This window comes from Rhinoraja longicauda, chromosome 4 (genome assembly GCF_053455715.1).
Source record: "Rhinoraja longicauda isolate Sanriku21f chromosome 4, sRhiLon1.1, whole genome shotgun sequence".
In the NCBI taxonomy this organism is placed as follows: Eukaryota; Metazoa; Chordata; class Chondrichthyes; order Rajiformes; family Arhynchobatidae; genus Rhinoraja; species Rhinoraja longicauda.
In genome coordinates, this window is record NC_135956.1 from 20,236,461 (window position 1) to 20,261,051 (window position 24,591).

General features: G+C 38.4%; 1 protein-coding gene across 4 annotated transcripts in view; it reads left to right on the forward strand.

The window, feature by feature from the left end:
- The window catches only part of trappc9 (trafficking protein particle complex subunit 9), a 425,282-nt gene extending 401,697 nt beyond the window's left edge, over positions 1-23,585 (forward strand). For all 4 annotated transcript variants that reach the window (XM_078397318.1, XM_078397315.1, XM_078397316.1 and 1 more), the window contains exons 22-23: positions 15,861-16,084; positions 22,344-23,585. In XM_078397318.1, the coding sequence (XP_078253444.1) occupies positions 15,861-16,084; positions 22,344-22,523 (404 nt within the window). In that variant the 3' untranslated portion in view covers positions 22,524-23,585. The remainder of the gene's footprint in view (positions 1-15,860; positions 16,085-22,343) is intronic.
- Positions 23,586-24,591: the final 1,006 nt, after the last annotated feature.

Sequence of the window (24,591 nt, forward strand, 5' to 3'; positions counted from 1 at the left end):
AGACTTGAGGAAAAATGTCTCCAATGCCAGAGGCATACCTTGCATAAAGGAAGATGGTAACATTGTTGCAGCTCAAATATCCCAGCCCCAAGACATCACTGCTGAAGTTGCATAGGACTTCTACCAATGAACTTTCATCTATCTTATTGTCAGAAGTGAGGATGTTTACTGATGATTGCATAATGTTCAATTCCATGTGCAGCCCATTCCTGAATGCAGCAAAACCCAGACAGCATTCAAGCTAATATGTGGCAAGCAACATTTGTGCACGATAACCACATCAAGCATGAGAGAGTCTAGCCACCCAGATTTACCATTCATTATTGTGTTGAATCTCTCACTATCTACATCCCATTGTTCACATTGACCATTAACTCAGCTGATAAATACTGTGGCTTTAAGAGAAGATCAGAAGCAAATTATTCCATAGGGAGTGACTCACTTCTGACAATCCTGAGGCCACTCACGCGACACCATGTACAAGGCACAATTCGAGAGTGTAATGAAATTCCACTTGTTCAAGAAACTCATACATGCAGAAAAAAAACAACCACTTTCACTGTTTCTTTCACGAACACTGGTGCACATTGACTGCAATGTGTACAACAATATCTCACTGAGCTAATCTGACACCACCACCCAAACCAGTGATTTCAAGCATTTGGAACCATAGAAACATAGAAAATAGGTGCAGGAACAGGCCATTTGGCCTTTCGAGCCAGCACCGCCATTCAATATGATCATGGCTGATCATCCAAAATCAATACCCCGTTCTGGCTTTTTCCCCATATCCCTTGATTCCCTTAGCCCTAAGAGCTAAATCTAACTCTCTCTTGAAAACATCACCACTTGCAGGCTCTCCTCCAATTCATACACCATCCTGACTTGAAATATATCACTATTCCTTCATTGGAGCTAGTCTAAATCTTGGCACAGTTGAAGAAACCTCACCAGATGTTTAGGGTGTCACAGTGGCGCATTTAGTAGAGCGGCTGTCTTACAGACCCGCAGATCCGGGTACGAGCTCTCTCTGTGATCGCATGGGTTTCCTCCGGGTGCTCTGATTTCCTCCCACATCCCAAAGACGGCGGATTTGTAGATTAATTTGCCTCTGCAAAATTGCCCCTAGTGTGTAGGGAGTGGATGCTAGTGTGGAATAGTGTGAATGGGTGATCAATGGTCCGTGTGGGCTCGGTGGGCCGAAGGACCTGTGGGCCGAAGGACCTGTTTCAATGCCGCGTATTTCAATCAATCAAAAAGTACTGCAGAGGTTCAGGAAGGAAGCTCAATATCAGCTTCTCAAAGGATTTTACAGGTGGATCATAAATGTTAGTTTTGCTAGCGATCTCCAAAATGCAGACATAAATGCACAAATATTTGGAAAATAGTTTCATTTGTGTTTTTCTTAGGTTAAGATATCTCTTATAGTGAGATAAATATTGTAAGTTATTTCATTTAAGTATAAATAAATTCACTTTGTTGCTGCAGCCATTTATTTGCACTATGTGTATATGTGTAAGAATATTGATGCATTATTTTCAGAGTTGAAATTCAGTCGAGAGTTGCAACATTTTGAAAATAATACCATCTGTATTAATTTTCTATGCACTATAAGATTACCACATAAAATGATCTTGGGAAGTTCAATATCCCTTCGGTTTAGTTATATCTTTAAAGATGGATTGGTTATATGTTTAAATAGCAAAGATGCAGTCCCAAATGGATAAACTCTGTTCGCGTCCTGCAAATCCAAACCAGCGCTATAATCTAGTGCTATTCATTTATTCAATTTATAAGATCTACTGCATTATGTAGATGCGGATCAAAAAATAGCTGAGTTTTCACATACTGTTGCTATGTCACTTTATTATATGCTGCTACTGCAACTTAAAGATTGATGGATCCAAATTGCATTCCTATTCAGTGGTATTGGGACAGTATTTCTTCAGCTGATTGATAGAGCGGCTCCGGATTTATTTTCCATTGTATTTTGTTCCAAAGTTAGTCAAGCTTAACAAGTGACAGTTATGTCTCTAAAGGAACCATCTCAGCCATGTACTAAAGTAAATCAAGTGTTTTTATACAAAACACCTCAATTATGCTTCAGTCTCTCTATTATCCTAACATGTGATGGTGGTTGTTATGTTTCACCTATTCAAGTGTGTGCCGATGTTATTTCCTACTGTGAATATTTATTTCTAGAATACTATTTTGTACATGCAACAGAATTTTTTAACAATCTTTGTCAAAATGTTCACACATTCAGTGGATTGCTTATAAAGCACATCTGAGTTGTGGATGTTATATAATTAGCAGTAATCTCTCAACATTTATGTATTTCTTGGCTGATATATTTAGAAATTATATTAATGTTGCATGACGTTATTGAAGTTCCTTTATCTTTCTTTTGGAAGTGGAAAATTACTGAAGTAGGATTAGGTATATCCTTGTAATATAGACAGAAGATAATAGATTAGTGAGGTGGAAGAAAGACACAAATGAAACTAAATTAAAGTTAGTAATATAAAAAGGAATGTTTGAGAAAGAGTCTTTTTATGGTGAGAATACATAAAGCATTAGAGTAGTGAACTGCACTATAAACTATATGCCCCTATTGAGAATAGTGAGTAAGATCAACATCTCGGGGGTATGCAATAGATGACCAAAAACCAAAATGAGATGTGATAGAATAAATCTCTCACAGTGTCAGATCTCCTTTTTAAAAAAAATAGAAGTATGTATTTAATGGCTCAGGAATGATGCAGCAGTTATAAGATAAATGAATAAGCTTGAAACGCTGGAAACAAAACTAGGTAATAATAAACTTTCGCGAATTACTGATTCGCTATACATGGCAGATGGAGTGACAATAGACAATAGGTGCAGGAGTAGGCCATTCGGCCCTTCAAGTCAGCACCACCATTCAATGTGATCATGGCTGATCATTCTCAATCAGTACCCCGTTCCTGCCTTCTCCCCATACCCCCTGACTCCGCTATCCTTAAGAGCTCTATCTAGCTCTCTCTTGAAAGCATTCAGAGAATTGGCCTCCACTGCCTTCTGAGGCAGAGAATTCCACAGATTTACAACTCTCTGACTGAAAAAGTTTTTCCTCATCTCCGTTCTAAACGGGCTACCCCTTATTCTTAAACTGTGGCCCCTGGTTCTGGATTCCCCCAACATTGGGAACATGTTTCCTGCCTCTAACATGTCCAACCCCTTAATAATTTTATATGTTTCGATAAGATCCCCTCTCATCCTTCTAAATTCCAGTGTATACAAGCCTAGTCGCTCCACTCTTTCAACATATGACAGTCCCGCCATTCCGGGAATTAACCTAGTAAACCTATGCTGCACGCCCTCAATAGCAAGAATAAGTGATAAGGAGAGCGGGAATACTGTAACACTGATTACTAAAGATTTCAACATTTTGAGAGATGTTATTAAATTGATTAGGTCAGGCAAAATCTTAAGGGACCCATGTAAAAACAGAAAAAATCACTCACATTAGAGATTTCTCTTTCACAAATGCAAACTATAAGGAGCAGGTATAAAATAATAATAATATAGAAATCAGTCTAAAGTGGAGTGATTGTGACATGTGCATTGAAATCCCATGGTACTTGATTGCATTTTGAATTTCAGTTTATTTTAAGTCACATAATTTTAGATTCCCAACACTAGAAACCATTTAAAGTTGAGATACAAGAGACTGCAGATGCTGGAAACTTGAATAAAATCTGCGGATGCTTAAAGTTGTTTATTTGTTGATGTTCATGAAAGCCTGTTTAAACGAGTCACGATTACAAAAACTGATGATTAGCAATTTCTGAAATGAAAGTGATTTTGGACCTTTTTAATTTTTTTTGTTATAATTTGTCCTTTGTGAAATGGGTAAGAAATAATTTGTATTTATATAGAATCTTCCATGAACACAGCATGCTCAAAATACATTCAGCCAGTAAAGTATTGTTGATGTTTAACTACTGATATAAGGAAATAACAGCAAAGTTGGTGATTATCATATCATCTGTCTTTATTGATGCTGATTGTGGAATAAATATTGATTTAAACACATGCGCTTAATTGAAATAGTGCCCTGGGAATATCCAAACAAAAAGACCTAAACCAAAAACAAATACCTAGTTCTCATTTTGCAAAGGTAATCACAAAGATAGACACAAAAAGCTGGAATTGAATGCAACATCTCTAAGTTTGCGGATGACACGAAGCTGGGTGGCAGTGTTAGCTGTGAGGAGGATGCTAGGAGGCTGCAGAGTGACTTGGATAGATTAGGCGAGTGGGCAAATGCATGGCAGATGCAATATAATGTGGATAAATGTGAGGTTATCCACTTTGGCGGCAAGAACAGGAAAGCAGAGTATTACCTGAATGGTGACCGATTGGGAGAAGAGGAGATGCAACGTGACCTGGGTGTCATGGTGCACCAGTCATTGAAAGCAAGCATGCAGGTGCAGCAGGCAGTGAAGAAAGCGAATGGTATGTTGGCATTCATAGCAAGAGGATTTGAGTTTAGGAGCAGGGAGGTTCTGCTGCAGTTGTACAGGGCCTTGGTGAGACCGCACCTGGAGTATTGTGTGCAGTTTTGGTCTCCTAACCGGAGGAAAGACGTTCTTGCCTTAGAGGGAGTACAGAGAAGGTTCACCAGATTGATCCCTGGGATGGCGGGACTTACATATGAGGAAAGACTAGATAGACTGGGCTTGTACTCGCTGGAATTTAGAAGACTGAGGGGGGATCTTATAGAAACATATAAAATTCTTAAGGGGTTGGAGAGGCTAGATGCGGGAAGATTGTTCCCGATGTTGGGGGAGTCCAGAACCAGGGGTCACAGCTTAAGGATAAGGGGGAAGTCTTTTAGAACCGAGATGAGAAAACATTTCTTCACACAGAGAGTGGTGAGTCTGTGGAATTCTCTGCCACAGAAGGTAGTTGAGGCCAGTTCATTGGCTATATTTAAGAGGGAGTTAGATGTGGCCCTTTTTGCTAAAGGGATCAGGGGGTATGGAGAGAAGGCAGGTACAGGCTACTGAGCTGAATGATCAGCCATGATCATATTGAATGGCGGTGCAGGCTCGAAGGGCCGAATGTCCTACTCCTGCACCTATTTTCTATGTTTCTATGTTCTATGTTTCTAGGACAGGCAGCATCTCTGGAGAGAAGGAATGGGTGACGTTTCGGGTCGAGACTGAAGAAGGGTCTTGACCCGAAATGTCACCCATTCCTTCTCTCCAGAGATGCTGCCTGTCCTGCTGAGTTACTCCAGATTTTTGTGTCTCTATTTGGTTTAAACCAGCTTCTGCAGTTCCTTGCTACACATTTTGTTTGCAAAAATAATCATTTTGGTATAAAAATGAAAGAACTGTCGGACCTCAAATATATAATGGCAGTAATCCTTCAAGATGCGTGAGACTAAGGTATTTCATCAGAGCCATTGGTAACACGTGATTTAAATAAACATTGAAAGTGGGACAGTATTATAGGTAGTGTCTGAACAATTCAATTATAATTCAATTGGAGAAAAGAGTAGATTTATGATGTCAACATAAAGAGGTAAAAGAACAGGGGTTTTTCCGGGGTTTGAAGTTGAGTTTGATTCATGGCTCAATGCCACCTTTTCACCAAAACTAAGAAGCACAGTTAATACATGTCATCTTGATTTTCAGTTTCGACTTTGGCTTTGTTTTTGTGAACAGGAGAGCAACAAGGCATTGAACCTTTGTGCCATTTCAGGAAAATAACATTGATAACTGTTTGAGATAAATATGATTGCTAGGAAAGTTAATCAATTTTAATTTTCAATATGACTGGAAGCTGAGTACTATCTGTACATTTTATTGTGGGTGGTTATGGAGAATTATCTGTGTAACGGAGACAACTAACTGGCTCTTTTGTTTGCAGATTTTAGTCTCGATAAATATTACTGTGAAGCAGATTGTCTTGATTCATAAGGGCTTTCTGAGCAAAAGACAGACTATCTCATTAAGAAGTATTATGTTGATCATAATATTATAAATTAAACATGTGTAGCTTTGCATCTGTAGAACTGTCACAATGAAATTCTGCCTCATTATCAAGCAAAGAGAAATTCTCACCATCAGTTCCCCTGCCATGTAAAATAAAAATGGCTAAATAGTTTTAAGTATCTAAAGCAATTTGTGTTCCACTTACTTCTATTGAGTTTTTAGCTGTTTTATTTAAAGCTGTTGATTCTAACATTAGGAGTCATTTGCAAGCTGCAGAAAATGTGCCATCTAAATAAAAATAGCTAATGCTCCCTGATGTAAAAGGTAAAATTGTGCTGGTACATATCAGCTGTTCACCATGTGCTGAAATAAGTGCGCATGCCAAAGAAAGATTCTTTGAAGCTGATCGGTCTGTTTGTTGTATGGTCCAATGCTGGACTCCGCACAACACTGGATGATGAAAGTGACACCAAAGTAGGTGATATCGTAGCTGGTGAAGATGGTTATCATAAATTACAGCAGGATCTTGATCAACTGGGCAAGTGGGCTGAAGAGTGGCTAATGGTGTGTAATACAGATAAGTGTGAAGTGCTGAATTTTGGGAAGTCAAACCAAGGAAAGACCTTCACAATGAATGGTAGGGCCCTCAGGAGGGTGTTGTAGAGCAGAGGGATCTAGGGGAGTACAGGTACACAGTTCTCTGAAAGTGATGTTATACTGTAGGTAGATAGGGTGGTAATGAATGCTTTTGGTACGTGGTCTTCATCAGTCAGGGTATTGAGTATAGCAGTTGGCACGTTATGTTACAATTGTTGGTGAGGCCACATTTGGAGTGTTGTATTCAGTTTTGGTCAACTTGCTGTGGGAAGGTTGTCAATAAGCGGAAAAGAATGCAAAGAAGGCTTACGCTTTGTGATGAGATTGGGCAAACTACTACTTTATTCCTTGGAGCTTTGGAGACATCTTATAGAGATGTATAAAATCTTGAAGGGAATTGATTGGATGAATGCACAGTCTTTTACTCGAAGTAGGGGAATCAAGAAGCAGAGGACAGAGGTTTAAGGTGAGTGGGGAAATATTTTAATAGGAAGCTTTTTCACTTAGAGAGTGGTAAGTACAAGGAATGAGCTGCCAGAACTTGTGGTTGAGGCAGATACAACAACAATAACAACAACAAGGGTGGCACGGTGGCGCAGCGGTAGAGTTGCTGCCTTACAGTGCTTGTAGCAGGGAGCTGCCCTTGAGGATATCAGCAGAGTGCTAACCCAAGACTTGAAGGGGATGGAGGAGTACTTCACTTTCTGGCGACTTCGCCCCAACCCATCTAAGACAACTGTCACTGCCTTTCACCTCAGCAATCGGCTCGCCAGTGTCCTTTTGTGGTAAGCCGGTGAAGAATGAGGAATTCTCCAAATACCTCGGAGTCATCCTGGACCGCACCTATTGTGAACACCTGAAGAGGGTGGCTGATAAACTGAAAACAGGGTCAACATCATCAGGAAACTTGCAGTCAACAGCTGGGGATCCAATGCACAAACCCTCCGTACCGCAAGCTTAGCCCATGTCTACTCAACAGCCGAGTTTTGCTCAACAGCTTAGGCTAATAGCTGCCACACCAAACGTGTTGACACTGTCCTTAACTCTGCAATGCGGGTCATCACAGGGACGCTTAAGTCAACACCTTTGCAGTGGCTCCCTGCCCTCTCTCATATCGCCCCTCCCAGCATACGCAGAAGGGAGAAGATGTTGAAAGATTGCTGCACCACCGAGGCTAACCCTGACCTTCTCATCCATGCTGACTTGAACAATCTGCCCAGCATGCACCTGAATTCCTGCAAACCCTTCTGGTCTTCAGCCAAATCCCTGGAAGACTTTGACCCCAAGACTGAGTGGCCAGAGCCTGGAAAGATGCCCACACCACAACGGAGAGGTCATCACAGACCCCACAGTGAAACCACTGGGATTTGACCTCCATCGCAAGCAATGGCTAACCCTGAACAGGATCCGCACCTTCCTTGCAAGAACAGCCCATCACCTGCACAAGTGAGGGGTGACAGACAGCCCTGCTTGCAACTGCGGATATCCAGACCAGACCATCCCACACATCGTGAATGACTGCTCACTGAGGCTTTTCCCTGGTGGCATTAAGGCCATCTACCCAGCAACTGATGCTGCCCTGACCTGGATGTCTACCCTTGACCTACAACTGTAGGCTGTGCATGCCATATGCAAGAAGAAGTGCTTGCAGCACCGGAGACCCAGGTTTGATTCTGACTACTGGTGCTGTCTGTACGGAGTTTGTACATTCTCCCCGTGACCGCGTGGGTTTTCTTCGGTTTCTTCCCACACTCCAAAAACATACAGGTATGTAGGTAAATTTGCTTGGTATAAATGTAAAATTGTCCCTAGTGTGCATAGGATAGTATTAATGTGTGGGATCGCTGGTCGGCATGGACTCAGTGGGCCAAAGGACCTGTTTCCGCGCTGTATCTCTAAACTAAACTAAAATTTAAAGGACACTTGGACAGGTACATGAATAGGAGAGGTTTAGACAGATAAGGGCCAAAAACGGGCAAACGGGGCTAGGTTAGACAGGGCATCTTGGTCGGTGTGGGCGGGTTGGGCTGAGGGGTCTGGGTCTGTGCTGTATGATTGAATTAACTTACTGAGATTCTCCAGCACTTAAAACTGGAATTAACTCATGGATCCTGTGTTGCTTATAAGGATTGGGATCCCTGCCAGGACTAGAGGGTGTGAGCTCAAGGGAGAGGTTGAGTAGGCTGGGTCTCTATTCCATGGAGTGCAGGAGAATGAGGGGTGTTCTTATAGAGGTGTACAAAATCATGAGAGGAATAGATCAGGTAAATGCACAGAGTCTCTTGCCCAGAGTAGGGGAATCGAGGATCAGAGGACATCGGTTCAAGGTGAAGGGGAAAAGATTTAATAGGAATCCGAAGGGGTAACGTTTTCACACAAAGGGTGGTGGGAACAAGCTGCCAGAGGAGGTAGTTGAGGCTGGGACTATCCCATCGTTTAAGAAACAGTTAGACAGGTACATGGATAGGACAGGTTTGGAGGGATATGGACCAAGCGCAGGCAAGTCGGACTAGTGTAGCTGGGATATTGTTGGCCGGTATGGGCAAGTTGAGCCGAAGGGCCTTTTTCCACACTGTATCACTCTATAACTCTATGATTCTGAGCTCATCCATTTCGATCGGGGATTTTACAGCTGTAAGGAAGAAAGTAAGGTACAGTTTTTTGTAATTTTTAATGCATTCTGCACATTCCTTGATTTACAAAAAGGATACATCTTAGAACATATTTCGTGAAGTGAAATTTCATAATAAAAGGCTGGGTGAAATGCAACATCAGTATTTTGGTACAATGTCGTTCTGTGCATGGAGAGTGGTGCAAATCTAAGGCACCAGCCCCTAATGTTAATGGAGGTACAGTGAAATGTTGTAAATCGAGAAACACCTCTCAATTTTTAATTATTCAGAAGTATTTTTAAGCATTTTAAGTGATTTTGTATTTTTGCTTTTTTTTATGTCCTCTGATCCTCGATTCCTCTACTCTGGGCAAGAGACTGTGTGCATCTACCTGATCTATTTCTAATTGTACTTATTATATTTAATTTGCAATAGTTTTTATATTTTCTGCATGTCACATCCAGAAGCTTTCCAAAGGTCTGACTTTACTGTCTGGCAATGGTTTCCTCAGCAATATTATGGGTGTGTTGATTTCCGTCCCAGCTTTGTTACCTGATTACATTGCACAAGTATATTACATTACTCCTTGCAAAGCCCTCATGTCTGCTTTCTGGATTCAACCAGGGAATGGAGTATCTGTGTGACAGGTGGTCGTGCTCCCTACTTCGCACAATCCAGGGACTCTAATGCTGATGATAATTTGGTGCCAAATGCTGTGCATATTTTAAGTATACAGTATTTCAAGATGTTTGTTGAGATTTTACAGGAGAAATCTAGATTTATGATTCTATTTGCAGTTTCTAATGTTTTTCAGTGTCATGAGATGAAAGTGTGGAATCTAGATATATGTGTAATTGCCTTTGGCATGGAATTGGTGTGGCTCCAGGTAGAAATCTTTTTAATGAAAATAAATAGAACCAGGAAGGATCTCATAAATTGCAAGGTTCTCTGCACTATTGAAGAAAGCTAACTTGCAGGTGCAGCTGTGCCGGGTTGGTGGCTGACTATGTCAAATCAGGACGCCAAACGTATTTACTCAAAGCAGGTGTCTCATTTATCAGAGTTTTCTGAACCAAAAACTAGAGAGTGATACAGGTAATGAATATTCAAAATCTTTCTCTGTTTTGTTCTACTTGATTAAGTCTGTTTGTTTCAAAATCTGTTTTCAGACATTTCCTTTCTAATTACCACAGGTTACAAATATAAAGACTGTATCTTGGAGAAATTGCAAGCCTATTTATTGACATCTGCTTAAAATATATCCCTCATATTTTTCTAAATTGCTGAGGTGTAATATTCTGACCTGAAATCATGTCCTTAATGTCTTTTAATTAATTCTAGTTCATTGAATATCTATCCTGAATAGTTTGTCTTTGGTTCTCGTACTGTTTACACAAGAAGTATTCTGCATCAGGGTAGTACATCTGTTTAACAATTAGTCATATAAAAATCAAAGCTGTTCACAGGTAAAGATGAGGGTTGGTGGTAGCTTTTGACTGTCATCATAGGTTTCATGAATCAATAGGATTAATGTACCCATAGCGTACTTTGTATTTGTTTATTTTGAAATAACAGAATTTGCTATTATTTATTATTATTATTTAAACCACAGAGATTTAATATCTTTCCAACTTATCAGTATCTTTGGGATTTTTTTCTAAGTATTTTCTGGGAGAAAGTGAGGTAGATAGGAAACAATTTTAGATATTTCCATCTCAATATCTGTGTAATATACATGAACATTGTGGAGACATCAAGGTGAGGGACAGTCTGAAGTTCAGAGAAAAGAAATCAGCAAGCTATTACACCTTAACTTTGTCCTGAAATTTGATCTGCAATCAATTTAAATGTTACCTTTTCCAAAAGAGGAAATTTTGGAACACTAATGGCAAAGGTACAGTGAAACCCTTCCATTTAGTTTGTTTAGTTTGTTTTTATAGATAACTTTGAAAGCTTTGTACAACCATCAATTGAGCCTGAGTTGCTGATACTTAAGAAGTCTGTTTGAGTTTGAGGATGACTTGCGTTCATTCCAGTTTCATGAGTTCTCAGGTGGCTAATGTGCAACTTACAACAAACTATTTGAAACCTCTGCAGCTGAAACTGACAAACATTTAAATCTATTATGTAGATTTAATTGTTTGCAAGTTTGAAGTTGCTTATAGCACTAAACCTTTGGAAACCTTTTAAGTCTAGAGGCCCTGTCCGATGACATCCCAATTTCCCAATTGTGTGAAGGTGAAGTCCATTCAGCTGTACTTTGAGTCAAAGTGACCAAGCATATATGGACAATACCAAATGTGGGAATGATTCATTTTGGTAGTGTGGAGGCATTTACAGGCTGCAGGAGGATCTGCTTGCTGCATTTCATTTATTTTGGAATGAAATCAGACATGAGATTTATTGGTAAAGTTATAATTTTCAGGCATACCCTTTATATTATGCAGATTAAACGTTTTTGCAGAAAATGTTCAATATTTTCTTAATCAGTTAAAATAATATTCAATAATTATAGCCTGCAGTATAATTAGTCTATTCAAATACTCTCCCAGTTTCTTTCCTTTTTACTACAGTCCTGTTTTAGGCCCACTCAAAATTCTCATGCTATATTGTGTGATTATATACAGTCATCTAAAGTCTGGTGTTTGAATTTTGGCTGTCTCCATGTAATTGCCCTCCTCAAACCCTGCTGACTTGAATCAAGTCCTATTGCTGTCTGCTTTGGCTTTCAGTACATCAATGCCTCAATTTTATAAATGTCTCTTTGTGTTCAAATCCCTCCAGGGTCCTCCCTCCCTCCTCCTTTCAGCTTACAGCACTCGAGAATTTATGGATTCCTCAAATTTGGGTCTTCTATTTCTTAATACCTCAATTGGTGCAGATATCTTCAAGCACTACTCAAATTCACTCCATAAATCTGCCTGACTCTAACACTCTTGCTTCCTTTAAGATAACCCTTGAAATCTACAATAAAAATAGAATATTCAACAAAGACTATTTATTTGTTCAAGCGATATGGGCATAGCTGCGAAGGCTAATGTTTATTGTCAATCTCTAATTGTCCGTAAACTGAAGAAGCAGTTATGAGTAAACCAGTTTGGTGAGTCAGGAGTCATATAGACTCGACCCAGTAAAGATGGCAGATTTATTTCTCTGAAGAGTGTTAGTGTATCAAATTGGTTGCTGCAAAAGTGTGCGAGTTTTTTGTTGTCTTTATTGATATCATCATTTTATTCCAATATAATTTATTTGTAATTCCTCAGCTGCTTTCCTGGGATTTAAACAACAATCCAAGACAATAAATTGAAGATCTATATATAATACTTTCTGGTTTTAATTAAATAATATGATACATGCAGTTCAAAATGAAAATTTTTGATAGACAAGTACAATATTTAAAATCTTGCAAGTGTTGAAATAATAGCACAACCATTATTCTTATGTAGTGATATAATTCAGAATCATAATACAAATAAAAATCCTAAATTTAAATCGCCAATATTAATGGTTGGCTACATAATTAATTAAAGACCATTTCAGAAGTTAGTTTCTTCTCAGCTTATGGAATGGTTCCAACGTGTTTTTTGCACAATTACCTTGTAATTATTTTCTAGTCTTCCTTTCCCTTCAAATATTAGGGTTCAATGGACATTATCTTTTAATTAACTCCAACATAGATTACATTTGAAACCATTGAGGAAACCATCAAAAATGTTCACATTTCTGACCCAAACAATTGCTCAACACGTATTTTGTATCCTGAATGATAAAGCTGTCTTGACTGAAAATATTCCAGCATTCTTTGCAGGTGATCTTCCTTGGAGCCAAGCATTGCACAAACTCGTTGTGCTTATTTTCATTTCTAACAGAAACATCTAGCTGCAGCTTTAACATCCAAGCAAAACACACAAAGTGCTGGAGGAACTCAATGGATCAGGCAGCATCTCTAGAGAGAATGGACAGACGATGTTTTGGGAGAGTCGACACAAAACATTGTCTGTCCATTACCTCCACAGATGGTGCCTGACTCACTCATCTACTTCACTTTGTTTTTTGAACAAAATTCCAGTATCTTCAGTTTCTCATCTTTCAGCTTTCATGTCCAAGTGGACCATGTGCATTCATAGTCAAAAAATTGATTCATGTTGCTCATAGTGTCAGTAATAAGATGGTATCACTATAAATACATATTTATTATTTTGAGATACTAAAAAGGTGATGGTTACTGGTTGATCTCTGGCAAGAATGAAAATTCTGATTTCCATTCCACACAGTATTTTAAAGCAGTCATTTAAAAAGAGAGAGTAATGCAGTGCACAAATTGTGCCAACCTGTTCCTTATTTGATCTTGGTGATTTTTGTATCAGAATTTCTGAAAATTGCATTATTATTGGCTGAAATATCCCACCACTATACTAAGGCAGTATATGAATGTAAAATATTATCTGAATGGTGTCAAGTTAGGAGGAGGGGGAGTTCAACGAGATCTGGGTGTCCTAGTGCATCAGTCAATGAAAGGAAGCATGCAGGTACAGCAGGCAGTGAAGAAAGCCAATGGAATGTTGGCCTTCGTAACAAGAGGAGTTGAGTATAGGAGCAAAGAGGTCCTTCTACAGTTGTACCGGGCCCTGGTGAGACCGCACCTGGAGTACTGTGTGCAGTTTTGGTCTCCAAATTTGAGGAAGGATATTCTTGCTATGGAAGGCGTGCAGCGTAGGTTCACTAGGTTAATTCCCGGAATGGCGGGACTGTCGTATGTTGAAAGGCTGGAGCGATTGGGCTTGTATACACTGGAATTTAGAAGGATGAGGGGGGATCTTATTGAAACATATAAGATAATTAGGGGATTGGACACATTAGAGGCAGGAAACATGTTCCCAATGTTGGGGGAGTCCAGAACAAGGGGCCACAGTTTAAGAATAAAGGGTAGGCCATTTAGAACGGAGATGAGGAAGAACTTTTTCAGTCAGAGAGTGGTGAAGGTGTGGAATTCTCTGCCTCAGAAGGCAGTGGAGGCCAGTTCGTTGGATGCTTTCAAGAGAGAGCTGGATAGAGCTCTTAAGGATAGCGGAGTGAGGGGGTATGGGGAGAAGGAAGGAACGGGGTACTGATTGAGAGTGATCAGCCATGATCGCATTGAATGGCGGTGCTGGTTCGAAGGGCTGAATGGCCTACTCCTGCACCTATTGTCTATTGTCTATTGTCTATTGTGGATACTGGAAATCAGAAATTTAAATTGGAAATACTCAGCAGATTAGTTAGATTGCTTACTGGTTGCGTGATCTGCTGAATCTTTCCACCATGTTCTGCTTTATTGAGGATATGTAATAAATCCTGAAATTATTAGCCTCTAAATTAATCAACAAGTTATCATGTGTAAACATTGATTATTTTGTTTTCATTTTTTTAATATCTCTGCTCAATGTAAAGGGCATCAATGCCTGAGATCAAAATGCTTTTTAACTTTGGTACCTGATGTAAAGATGAAGCACTACAGTTGGGAAATAGATAAGGATGAGGAATAGTTCTCTACATTCTACCTGAAAAGTAAGCCTTAGCAGAACACCCAAAATCTCTCTGGGTACCTGTTACTCAGTTGAACACTACATTGTTCCTGTCAGCTTACTTGATGACCTCTGCGATATAGCAAGTTTGTCATGTATTTTGTCAATTTACCATTCAGCCATTATGAGACAATTGAAACGTACTTTCCAAAGGGTGTACATCTGCAGAGAATGTAATCCTTTCACTCTCTGCTTGCTTCAAACCCAGGTCCTGGAGATGAAAGAGACAATCCCCATAGCAATGTTTTAGCTACATCCCTAATTATGCAAAATTGCTACTTTTCTTGCAGGATATTATTTCTGTTTCTAAATATGCTGTGCTATTTGTCATTTGACATATATCACCAGACATTTTAAAACATAATTATGAAGGAGAGGTTATCTTGTGTAACTCTTCCATCAGTTTGAGCATGACATTTTTCAAGGAAAGATTTTACATTAATATCACACACCACATCAAGCAATGAGTCTGCTAGCACATCTGCTGGAAAAGAGTCCTGCCCATTCTAAAACCCAAACAATGACTTCATTTTTTTGGTTTCTAATTTGTGATATGGCATTCTTTTATCGTCCAAATTTTAATCGTGTAGATTTACGCCATTCTGCCCTCATAATCAGATAATGAACTCAGATGAATCTGATAGGTTTCATAGTATGTTTATCTCAGTTATATGGTTTTAATTTGATTTCTTTCCTGGAAAATGGTCTTCATATTAGGAGTCAAGTTCATTGACAGAAGGACTGTGGGTGTATTTATATATTTAGTTTATTTTCATTTAGCATTAAATATTTATTCTTTAAAAATTCTTAGATCATTGTTGGTGATTCACCCCACCTGCGCAGCAAACTAAGATTATCCTTTGACTTTAGACAACGTGGGAATACATTATGCAGTACTCTCCTTGCCCCGATAAGTTAATTGATTTTATGATTACAGAACTATTGTGTGGGACAGGTACCAGCTTTACCCAGGGGACCCTTCCACCAACAATGAAACTGCTTTCACATGTGCCTTCAGAGGGCAAGACAAACGAGTAATATGTAATAGAGATTATCTAGCAGGTTTTACATCTTAACCTTTCCTTTATTCCCCCATACAGATGTACTGGTATCTGGGAAACCCTGTGACTGTGATGTTGCAATTGAATGCCAGGCTGGTGAGCCAACCTCTCTGGAAGTAAAGCTCACAAATCTGAGCAAGCGTACTGTGGGCCCATTTGCCCTCACTGTCATTCCATACCAGGACTATCAAAATGGGGTTCACAACAATGATCTTGGGCATGCTGTTACTTCAATTGGATCCAATACATTCTACATAGAGGCAGTAAGTAGAGCATGTAATGTATTTGGTGCACAACACACAAAGTATTTTGAAGTCAGTCACTGTGAAGAATATTGTTGATTAACTTCTCAATAATTATCAGTAAATTTTAATGTATTATAAAAATCAAAGGAATAAAATTGTTGCTAAAAGTTGTCCACAAAGTGTAGACAACCTAACCTAGGATAGAAAGTTAAATAAAGTGGACTTTCGATTCACTTAAGCCGTGGGGAATTTTACACGTAGAATTTTTTTTAACCAAAAATATTAGTTTAAAATTGTTACTTTTTTGACCCAAATCAGGACAGAATGTAACGGGGTGCTAACTTGAAAATGTTGGAAAAGAATAACTTAAAATTAACTAGAGATTTTCAAAAAAATAAAAGTCTTTGTTTTTGAGTTCAGGAATATTACATAGCATGAGCTAAAATAGATAAACTGATTTGAAAAGGGAAGAACATTTCATTGAAGCCTGAACAAGCCGCATAACAAATTAATCTCTCCAAATAGGTGAATCTTTCATTTGAAGAGGTGCAAAAGAGATTTAATAGGAATGATACCAGGGACATTCAGTGGTATAGAGGTTGAAGTGGCATTCATGGAACAGAGAAAGTTAAGAGATGTAACAGAGCTTTGAGATTATTAATGCTTTTGATGACATGAATAAGGAGAACTGGTTTTAATGTGTCGAATGGCTGCCTCCGAAACTGCATTATTCTATTATTATCTGTAATGTTTTTTTCAGTCAGTTAATTTATTTAAAATCCTTTGCTATTGGAGAAAGTCGAAATATTGAGTCATTGCAATTATAACATGGAAGGGTGCCATTTGGCTTATTATTTCTATGCTGAGAGTAGATTTTCAGTTTTTTGGCAGAAATTCCAATCCTATGTCCTTTTCCCATATCCTTTTCAAATACTCATCAGTATTTTGCCGATGATATGTAGTCACTGTTTCAGTGTTTTGTTAGAAAACATTTGAAAAAACATGCTGTTCATTGATTATCCCTTGTTCATGTGGCTATATTCCTTCAAATACCATGTCTTATTTCTTTTATTTTGTTCCCTGTTACAAAACTGCTGTAAATTCACATATTTTGCATTCATTGCTTTTATGCATTCCTTTAATCAGTATAATCTATGTTTTCTCAAAACTCCTTGTAAAGCCAATAAATATTTGCTACCTTCCATACTTCAGTGTAGTTTCTACCTGTAATGATTTTTCAAAATAATCTGCTTTGTTCTAACGTTTTCTCTTTTTCCACCCTCCTCAGCAATGTGGGGTACATGCATTCTGGACTTGTAATCTTTTTACCCTGGATCCTCTTGATATTTTGAACAATACATGCTCTCTACAACTATGATTCTTTCACAGCATTTTTAGATAATAATACAATCATATTTCTTTATTACTCTATGAAAACCCACCTTAAAGTATTGATGCATTTCCATCACATCTTATTCAAGATTTTTGTGGTAATTTTGTAATTGTTACACCTCTGCTTAGACTAAGCTAGTTATCCTCTTTTTTGAGGAATCAATCTTCTTTCACATCTTTCCCGATAATTGCTGTTGTTACTTCCTACAGCTTTCTTAGTTAATTACACCACGACCTGATCTTCTGCTTGATTTTATTAAATTGTCTTTTTATTTTATTGTCTCAGTTCAGCTATGGAACACTAATCGTGTCAGAATACATTTTTTAATTTCTCCTTGCTTATTTAAGTGTCTTTTGTTACTAGTTTTGTTGTTTGATTGGACAGTTTGTTGAACCAGGTATTTGACCAGTTTTTGAACCAGCTATCGAATAATTGGTAGGAAGGAACTGTAGATATGCAAAAAAAGTAACAATGATAAAGGAAACAGGCCATCCTTTTTTGCATGTATTTTATTCATCGTTATTTATCTCTCCACATCATCGTTTATATCTCTCGTTTCCCTTATCCCTAACTAGTCGGAAAAAGGGTCTCGACCCGAAACGTCACCCATTCCTTCTCTCCAGAGATGCCACCTGCCTGCTGAGTTCCTCCAGCTTTTTGTGCCTTTCGAATAATTTGGTTCATTTCATCCAACTCAAATGAGAAAATGCTAATCTTTATATTGATTTTTCTTATTTTCTCCAATTCACATCAGTAATCTATTTCTAATCAGACCAAAATTAGTTTGAAATGCATCATCATTTTACATGCACATGGCATAATTGTTACCAAACCAATGATAAATATTTATTTCACTTTTTAAACAAGAACAAAGATGTGATCTTATTAGATTATCAAAACAGATTGGCTGAAACATGGCACAATTATTTTGCAACCACAGGTTTTCTAGTTACACACCTCAATTTACTATATATTTTTTAAAGTGATGATAAATGGATGTGCGCTCTATTCTTTATCCTGTTGCATCAATAGTACTTTAGTGTTGGACATAGTTTTTATCATGTATCATTTTGACATCATTTTCTGTCAAAATATCAGAGATTAATGGTACCCAACAGTTTATACACAAATATTACAGCAACCGCAGACAAGGAAGATGGACACTTAATCATAAACATACAACATTTGCTGTGGCTGTATAGGGTGATACGATGGCAGTAGAATCACTGCCTCACAGTACCGCTGACCCAAGTTCAGACCTGACTTTAGATACTGTCTGCGTGGAGTTTGTATATTTTCCCAGTGACTGCATGATTTCCTCTAGGTTCCCTGATTTCCTCCCTCATGCAAAATATATGCAGACTGATAGATTAATTAGTGACTGTAAATCGCTCTTCGGGTGTAGATGAGTGGACGAAGCTGGAGGGAGTTAAGGAGATGTGGTGAGAATATATTTTTAAAACGGATTCATGCAGGATTAGGACGGTAGGTGTTTACTTGGTGGGCCAAAGAGCTGATTTCTGTGGTGTATCTCTCCATAACACTATTCTATATGTTATTAGCTTCATGAAAAGTACATTGCACCAATCAGATTGAGACCCTGTGGTGGAGCACAATTGACTTTGTGATTGCTGAAATCAAGAAGGAAAATCACCCAGGATTCCCACCCTAGTTGCCCTTCATGAAAATGTATATCTTGATAACTGAACAAATAAAATAAGGTGTTGCTGTTGGTCTGCCACAGTTGGTTGACAGACAGAAAGCAAAGAGTGGGGATAAATGGGTCCCTTTCAGAATGGCAGGCAGTGACTAGTGGGGTACCGCAAGGCTCGGTGTTGGGACCACAGCTATTTACAATATACATCAATGACTTGGATGAAGGGATTAAAAGTACCATTAGCAAATTTGCCGATGATACAAAGCTAGGTGGCAGTGTGAACTGTGAGGAAGATGCTATGAGGTTGCAGGGTGACTTGGACAGGTTGTGTGAGTGGGCGGATGCATGGCAGATGCAGTTTAATGTAGATAAGTGTGAGGTTATCCACTTTGGTGGTAAGAATAGGAAGGCAGATTATTATCTGAATGCTGTCAAATTAGGAAAAGGGGACGTACAACGTGATCTGGGTGTCTTAGTGCATCAGTCACTGAAAGGAAGCATGCAGGTACAGCAGGCAGTGAAGAAAGCCAATGGAATGTTGGCTTTCATAACAAGAGGAGTTGAGTATAGGAGCAAAGAGGTCCTTCTGCAGTTGTACAGGGCCCTAGTGAGACCGCACCTGGAGTACTGTGTGCAGTTTTGGTCTCCAAATGTGAGGAAGGATATTCTTGCTATTGAGGGCGTGCAGCGTAGGTTTACTAGGTTAATTCCCGGAATGGCGGGACTGTCATATGTTGAAAGACTGGAGCGACTAGGTTTGTATACACTGGAATTTAGAAGGATGAGAGGGGATCTTATCAAAACATATAAAATTATTAAGGGGTTGGACACGTTAGAGGCAGGAAACATGTTCCCAATGTTGGGGGAGTCCAGAACCAGGGGCCACAGTTTAAGAATAAGGGGTAGGCCATTTAGAACAGAGATGAGGAAAAACATTTTTAGTCAGAGAGTTGTGAATCTGTGGAATTCTCTGCCTCAGAGGGCAGTGGAGGCCAATTCTCTGAATACATTCAAGAGAGAGCTAGATAGAGCTCTTAAGGATAGCGGAGTCAGGGGGTATGGGGAGAAGGCAGGAACGGGGTACTGATTGAGAATGATCAGCCATGATCACATTGAATGGCGGTGCTGGCTCGAAGGGTCGAATGGCCTTCTGCTGCACCTATTTTCTATTCTATTCTATTCTATTCTATTCTATTCAATAGTCTTCAGCGGTTCCAAGTCTTGTAATTTATAATTGTTCTCGACCAATATAGTTGAGTTGTGCCAGTACCCACTGGACAAAAATATTTGGGGGAACAATTAATTTTACCATAGGCATGGAAAAGAGGGAAATGAATATAAATTTGTAGAATAATGGAAAAAAAATTTAAACAAAGAAAAGCAATTTGGTACTAGTTTCTGCTCCATGAAGCAATGGAAATATTTCATTCTTCTGTAAAGTATTTAATTACATCAATATTCTATCTTAAACAAACAATTGGATCTAAGTAGATATAAATGCACAATGGTATTTAAGCTCAACAGAATTATTAAAAATATATAGATAATAAATTACAGTGCACAGTCTGTACAAAGGAGAAATAAATCTTTGATAATAAGTGAAAATTATGCTCTTGATCAATAGTACTACTGTATGGGAATATGGTGCTTTATTTTGCTCAATGTATAAAAAACAGTTTAAGAGGAAACCTTAGCATCAGAATCTCTAAGATTTCATCCTGACGAAAGGTGTCCAGATTCCTCAAAGTTCAAATTGGTTCTGTGTAAGAGCAATCCATTTTGTCTCATTCCTCTGTACTCTCCCCTGAATGTTCTTTCCTTTAAGATACTTATCCAACTTAATTTTGAACATCACAATGGAATCGTTTTCCACTATTTTCTTTCTTTAATTTATTTTTATTAATGATTTTTTTTTTTCCTTTTTCAATTGTCTGTTTCTTTGGAACTCCACTGGTCACAGACTGCCAGCCTGAATATTGTCTTTCAACCACAACCCTCTGTCTTCTATCAGTGAGCCAGGTCTGAATCCATATGGCCCAAGTCATGGTTAATTCCATGCATCTTAATCTTCTGGATCAGCCTACCTTGGGGTACTTTCTCAAATGCCTTACTAAAATCCATGTAGACAACATCCACCACCTTACCCTCATCAATCACCATCCTACAGTGATTCAAAATGGAAGAGTATTACTTCTTCATATAGGCACAAGGCTTTGGCCACTTGAAGTATTGTGTTCAGTATTGACCATATGGTTATAAGAAAGATGACATTAAGCAGGAATGAGTGCAGAGAAAATTGATGAGAATGTTTCCAGAGCTATTGTCCCTAAGCTATGGAGAGAGCTTGGACAGGCTAAGACTTTATTCCTTGAAGCACAAGAAACTGAGGAGTGATCTAATAGAGGTGTATAAAATCATGAGAGAAATGGATAGGGGAATTAAGAACTGGAGGATATAGGTTTAAAGTGAGAGAGGAAAGATTTAAGAAAGTATATGTCTATATTTGAACCAGATAAACTTTGATTTGGTTGATTTAAGAAAACGTAACTATTACGGCTGACATTTAACTTCTGCTAAGACACCACATGATCAAATGTTGCCAGGTAGATTTAAAGAAAAACATCAGCTTTGAATCAGCTATACCTGAAATGATAGAGCACCTTCCTTTTCTGAACAAAGTAATTCATCTGAAAAGTAGCTTCACTGGTAAAATTGTATGTGCAAAATAAATGTCTGTGCCATATTGGGTTACTTTTATGTTATTTTGAAGGAAAGTAAAATCATGGTAATATCAGAGCTGGATAGTTGAAAAATTATTGACTCAAGATTAAAATTTGAGACGTGATATGAAATCCATCAGAAATACTCTGACAAACAGCCCTTCTGAACATACCCAACAACTGACATAGTTTCATGCTCAGCTCACAGCTCCTAAAACGTCAACCTCTTTCATATCATGTGATTTTTTTTAAAATTCCGTGAAATACAACACCACTGGGAATCCACATATCAATGGAATCAATGTTGGTCATTGATTTTGTGCCTTTGTGGTAAACCAGGTGTCTTCGCCCTGTGTGTTGTTTGAAATTGTAAGGAAGTGATTTCAGCCCACAGCGCTATCTGTGGTAGGTCTGCCCTTGGTATAGCTGTCTACTTGTGTAATGATAAATGGTTCCTGGTGTGTCCTGTGGGGTTTCCTACTGAATGTTTTAATTTTCTTGTTACAGGTGAAATCCAGCGAAGATTTTGTTTGCAGTGGAGCTCTGCTATTCCTTTATGCTGGTGATTATTACTTGAATATAAAATTTCACGATGACAACTCTAGCAGGGACTTGCCCCTTTCTTGGTTCTGTTTGCCAAGTGTTCATGTGCGTGCCGTGTATCCAGCTCAGCACACAATGTTTTAAATTTATTGCACACAGTACGGATTATAAGACCCAATGAGTTAGATCTTTGTAAATAATGACTCACTGGATATACTTGCCAACTGGATCTCCTTGAATATTCTGGTTTAGTACTGCAAAAGACCTTTCCAAAATAAAACATTGCTGGATTTTTGTGTAAAGCTTATTTGGCCAAATTTTTAAATATCCAAGGAGCTGATGGCTTCATTCATTAAAATGACACAAAGTTAGAACTAAACCTGAATTACAGAGGAGATGAAATGCATCTCTGGATGAAAGGAAAGGCACTTGACCAGTTGCTTGGGGTGCTCTTTGATCTCTCGTTGAAATTTTGATAAAATCTAAAAGGTGAATGTATATTTCTTCGTATGGTTATGTGAACTCAGATGCACAATGGAGAATGGATGTTAAAAGTTTTTCCGAAATTTTGACTGTAAAAATAATGGGGAGCCGATTGACAAAAATATCAGTGTTGTGATAATGAAGGCATGTATCCATTACAAGTCGGATACGACAATGCTGTATAGCTCAGTCTTAATGTTTCGTTAATACGTATGTCCCTCTTTTAAAATCTTTCGCATAGTTTTCAGATATATGGGACAAAATGTATTCTTGCTCTGTATTATAGCTGTAAGGTATCTGCTATTATTTGTGAGAGTAGGCAATATGCCTCATTCACACTGCATTGATATGGCTGCAATCCTTTGAAGAGGTTATTCATTAGTTTGTCCCCAAGCAGTTACCAATAAAGCATTAAAAAAATAAACTGGAAAGCCAGTTACAAAACTCAGGGTTTTTTTACAATTAAATTTACCATGGTTAGATTTACCTGAACCATTTGAATAATTATTTTTTACGGTTAATTTGCAGTTGAACTTCTGCAATGATTATAAAATAAATAAAATGATAAATATTCCCGGGATTATGCCTCTCTTTCAGCTGCAGTGTGAACAAGGCTATTGTATGACTTTTTGTTTCAAACAAAATTCAGGAGCTACTGTAACAAGCATCACTGTACACAATCAAACTGCTGTTCTAAAGATACTTTTCTTTCCTGTACCTACAAAATGGAAATAAATTTGAATTGCATGTTCAGCAGTAATCAAAAATGGTCTCTTCCATGCTGGTTATACTTGTCAGTGAGCATTTTGTTGACCAACCTTATCAGTACAACAGAACTCAATTTTTAAAATTCTGTCAACATTCAAGAATGGGTAGATTAACATGAAAAAGCACTATTTGCCAGTGCGAATGCTAAATGCTATTGTGGACTGATTAACGCAAATTATCCCGATGCCTATTTTTATGTATTTCTTCACCTATTGTCAATGTTTCTAAAAAAAAAGGCTCATTCTAAGTTTGGAGAATACCCCAGGTTATGGGATACACCACAAGTACCTTCTTTAGTCAGAGGGGGATGAATCTGTGGAATTAATTGCCACAGACAGTTTTGGAGGCCATGTCATTGGATATTTGTAAGGCAGAGATTGAGAGTTTTAATTAGTAAGGGTGTCAAGGGTTATGGGGAGAAGGCAAGAGAATGAGATTGAGAGGGAATGATAGAACAGCCATGATTGAATGGTTGAGTACACTCAATAGGCCAAATGGCCTATTTCTGCTCCTATGACTTATGAATTTATGAAGTGCAAAGTATTTCAACAAAGTCATAGAATCAGGCAGCACTGAAACATACTACCTAACCACCAAGTATAGGCCATTTATACTAATGCTATTTTATTCTCACAGTCCGATCGATTCCCCTGTAAATTCTGTCACTTACATAAACATGAGGGTTAATTTACAACAGAGCCGGTATGCTTTTGGGGTGTGGGAGGAAACCAGAGCACTCTGAGAAAACCTACTCTGTCATAGGGAGAATCCACACAGCCAGCACCAAGGATCAGCATGGGCAATGTCACTAGAGTAGTGAAGAAGCAGCTATGTCTCTAGCTGCATTGTAGAATTCTCTTTGTTACTCCAAAAGTGTGAGGAATCATGCATCCAGTTAAGCAGTTCCCTCTCTCAGATATGGTAAGGCAGTGATGTAACATAGAACAGTGCAGCACATAAT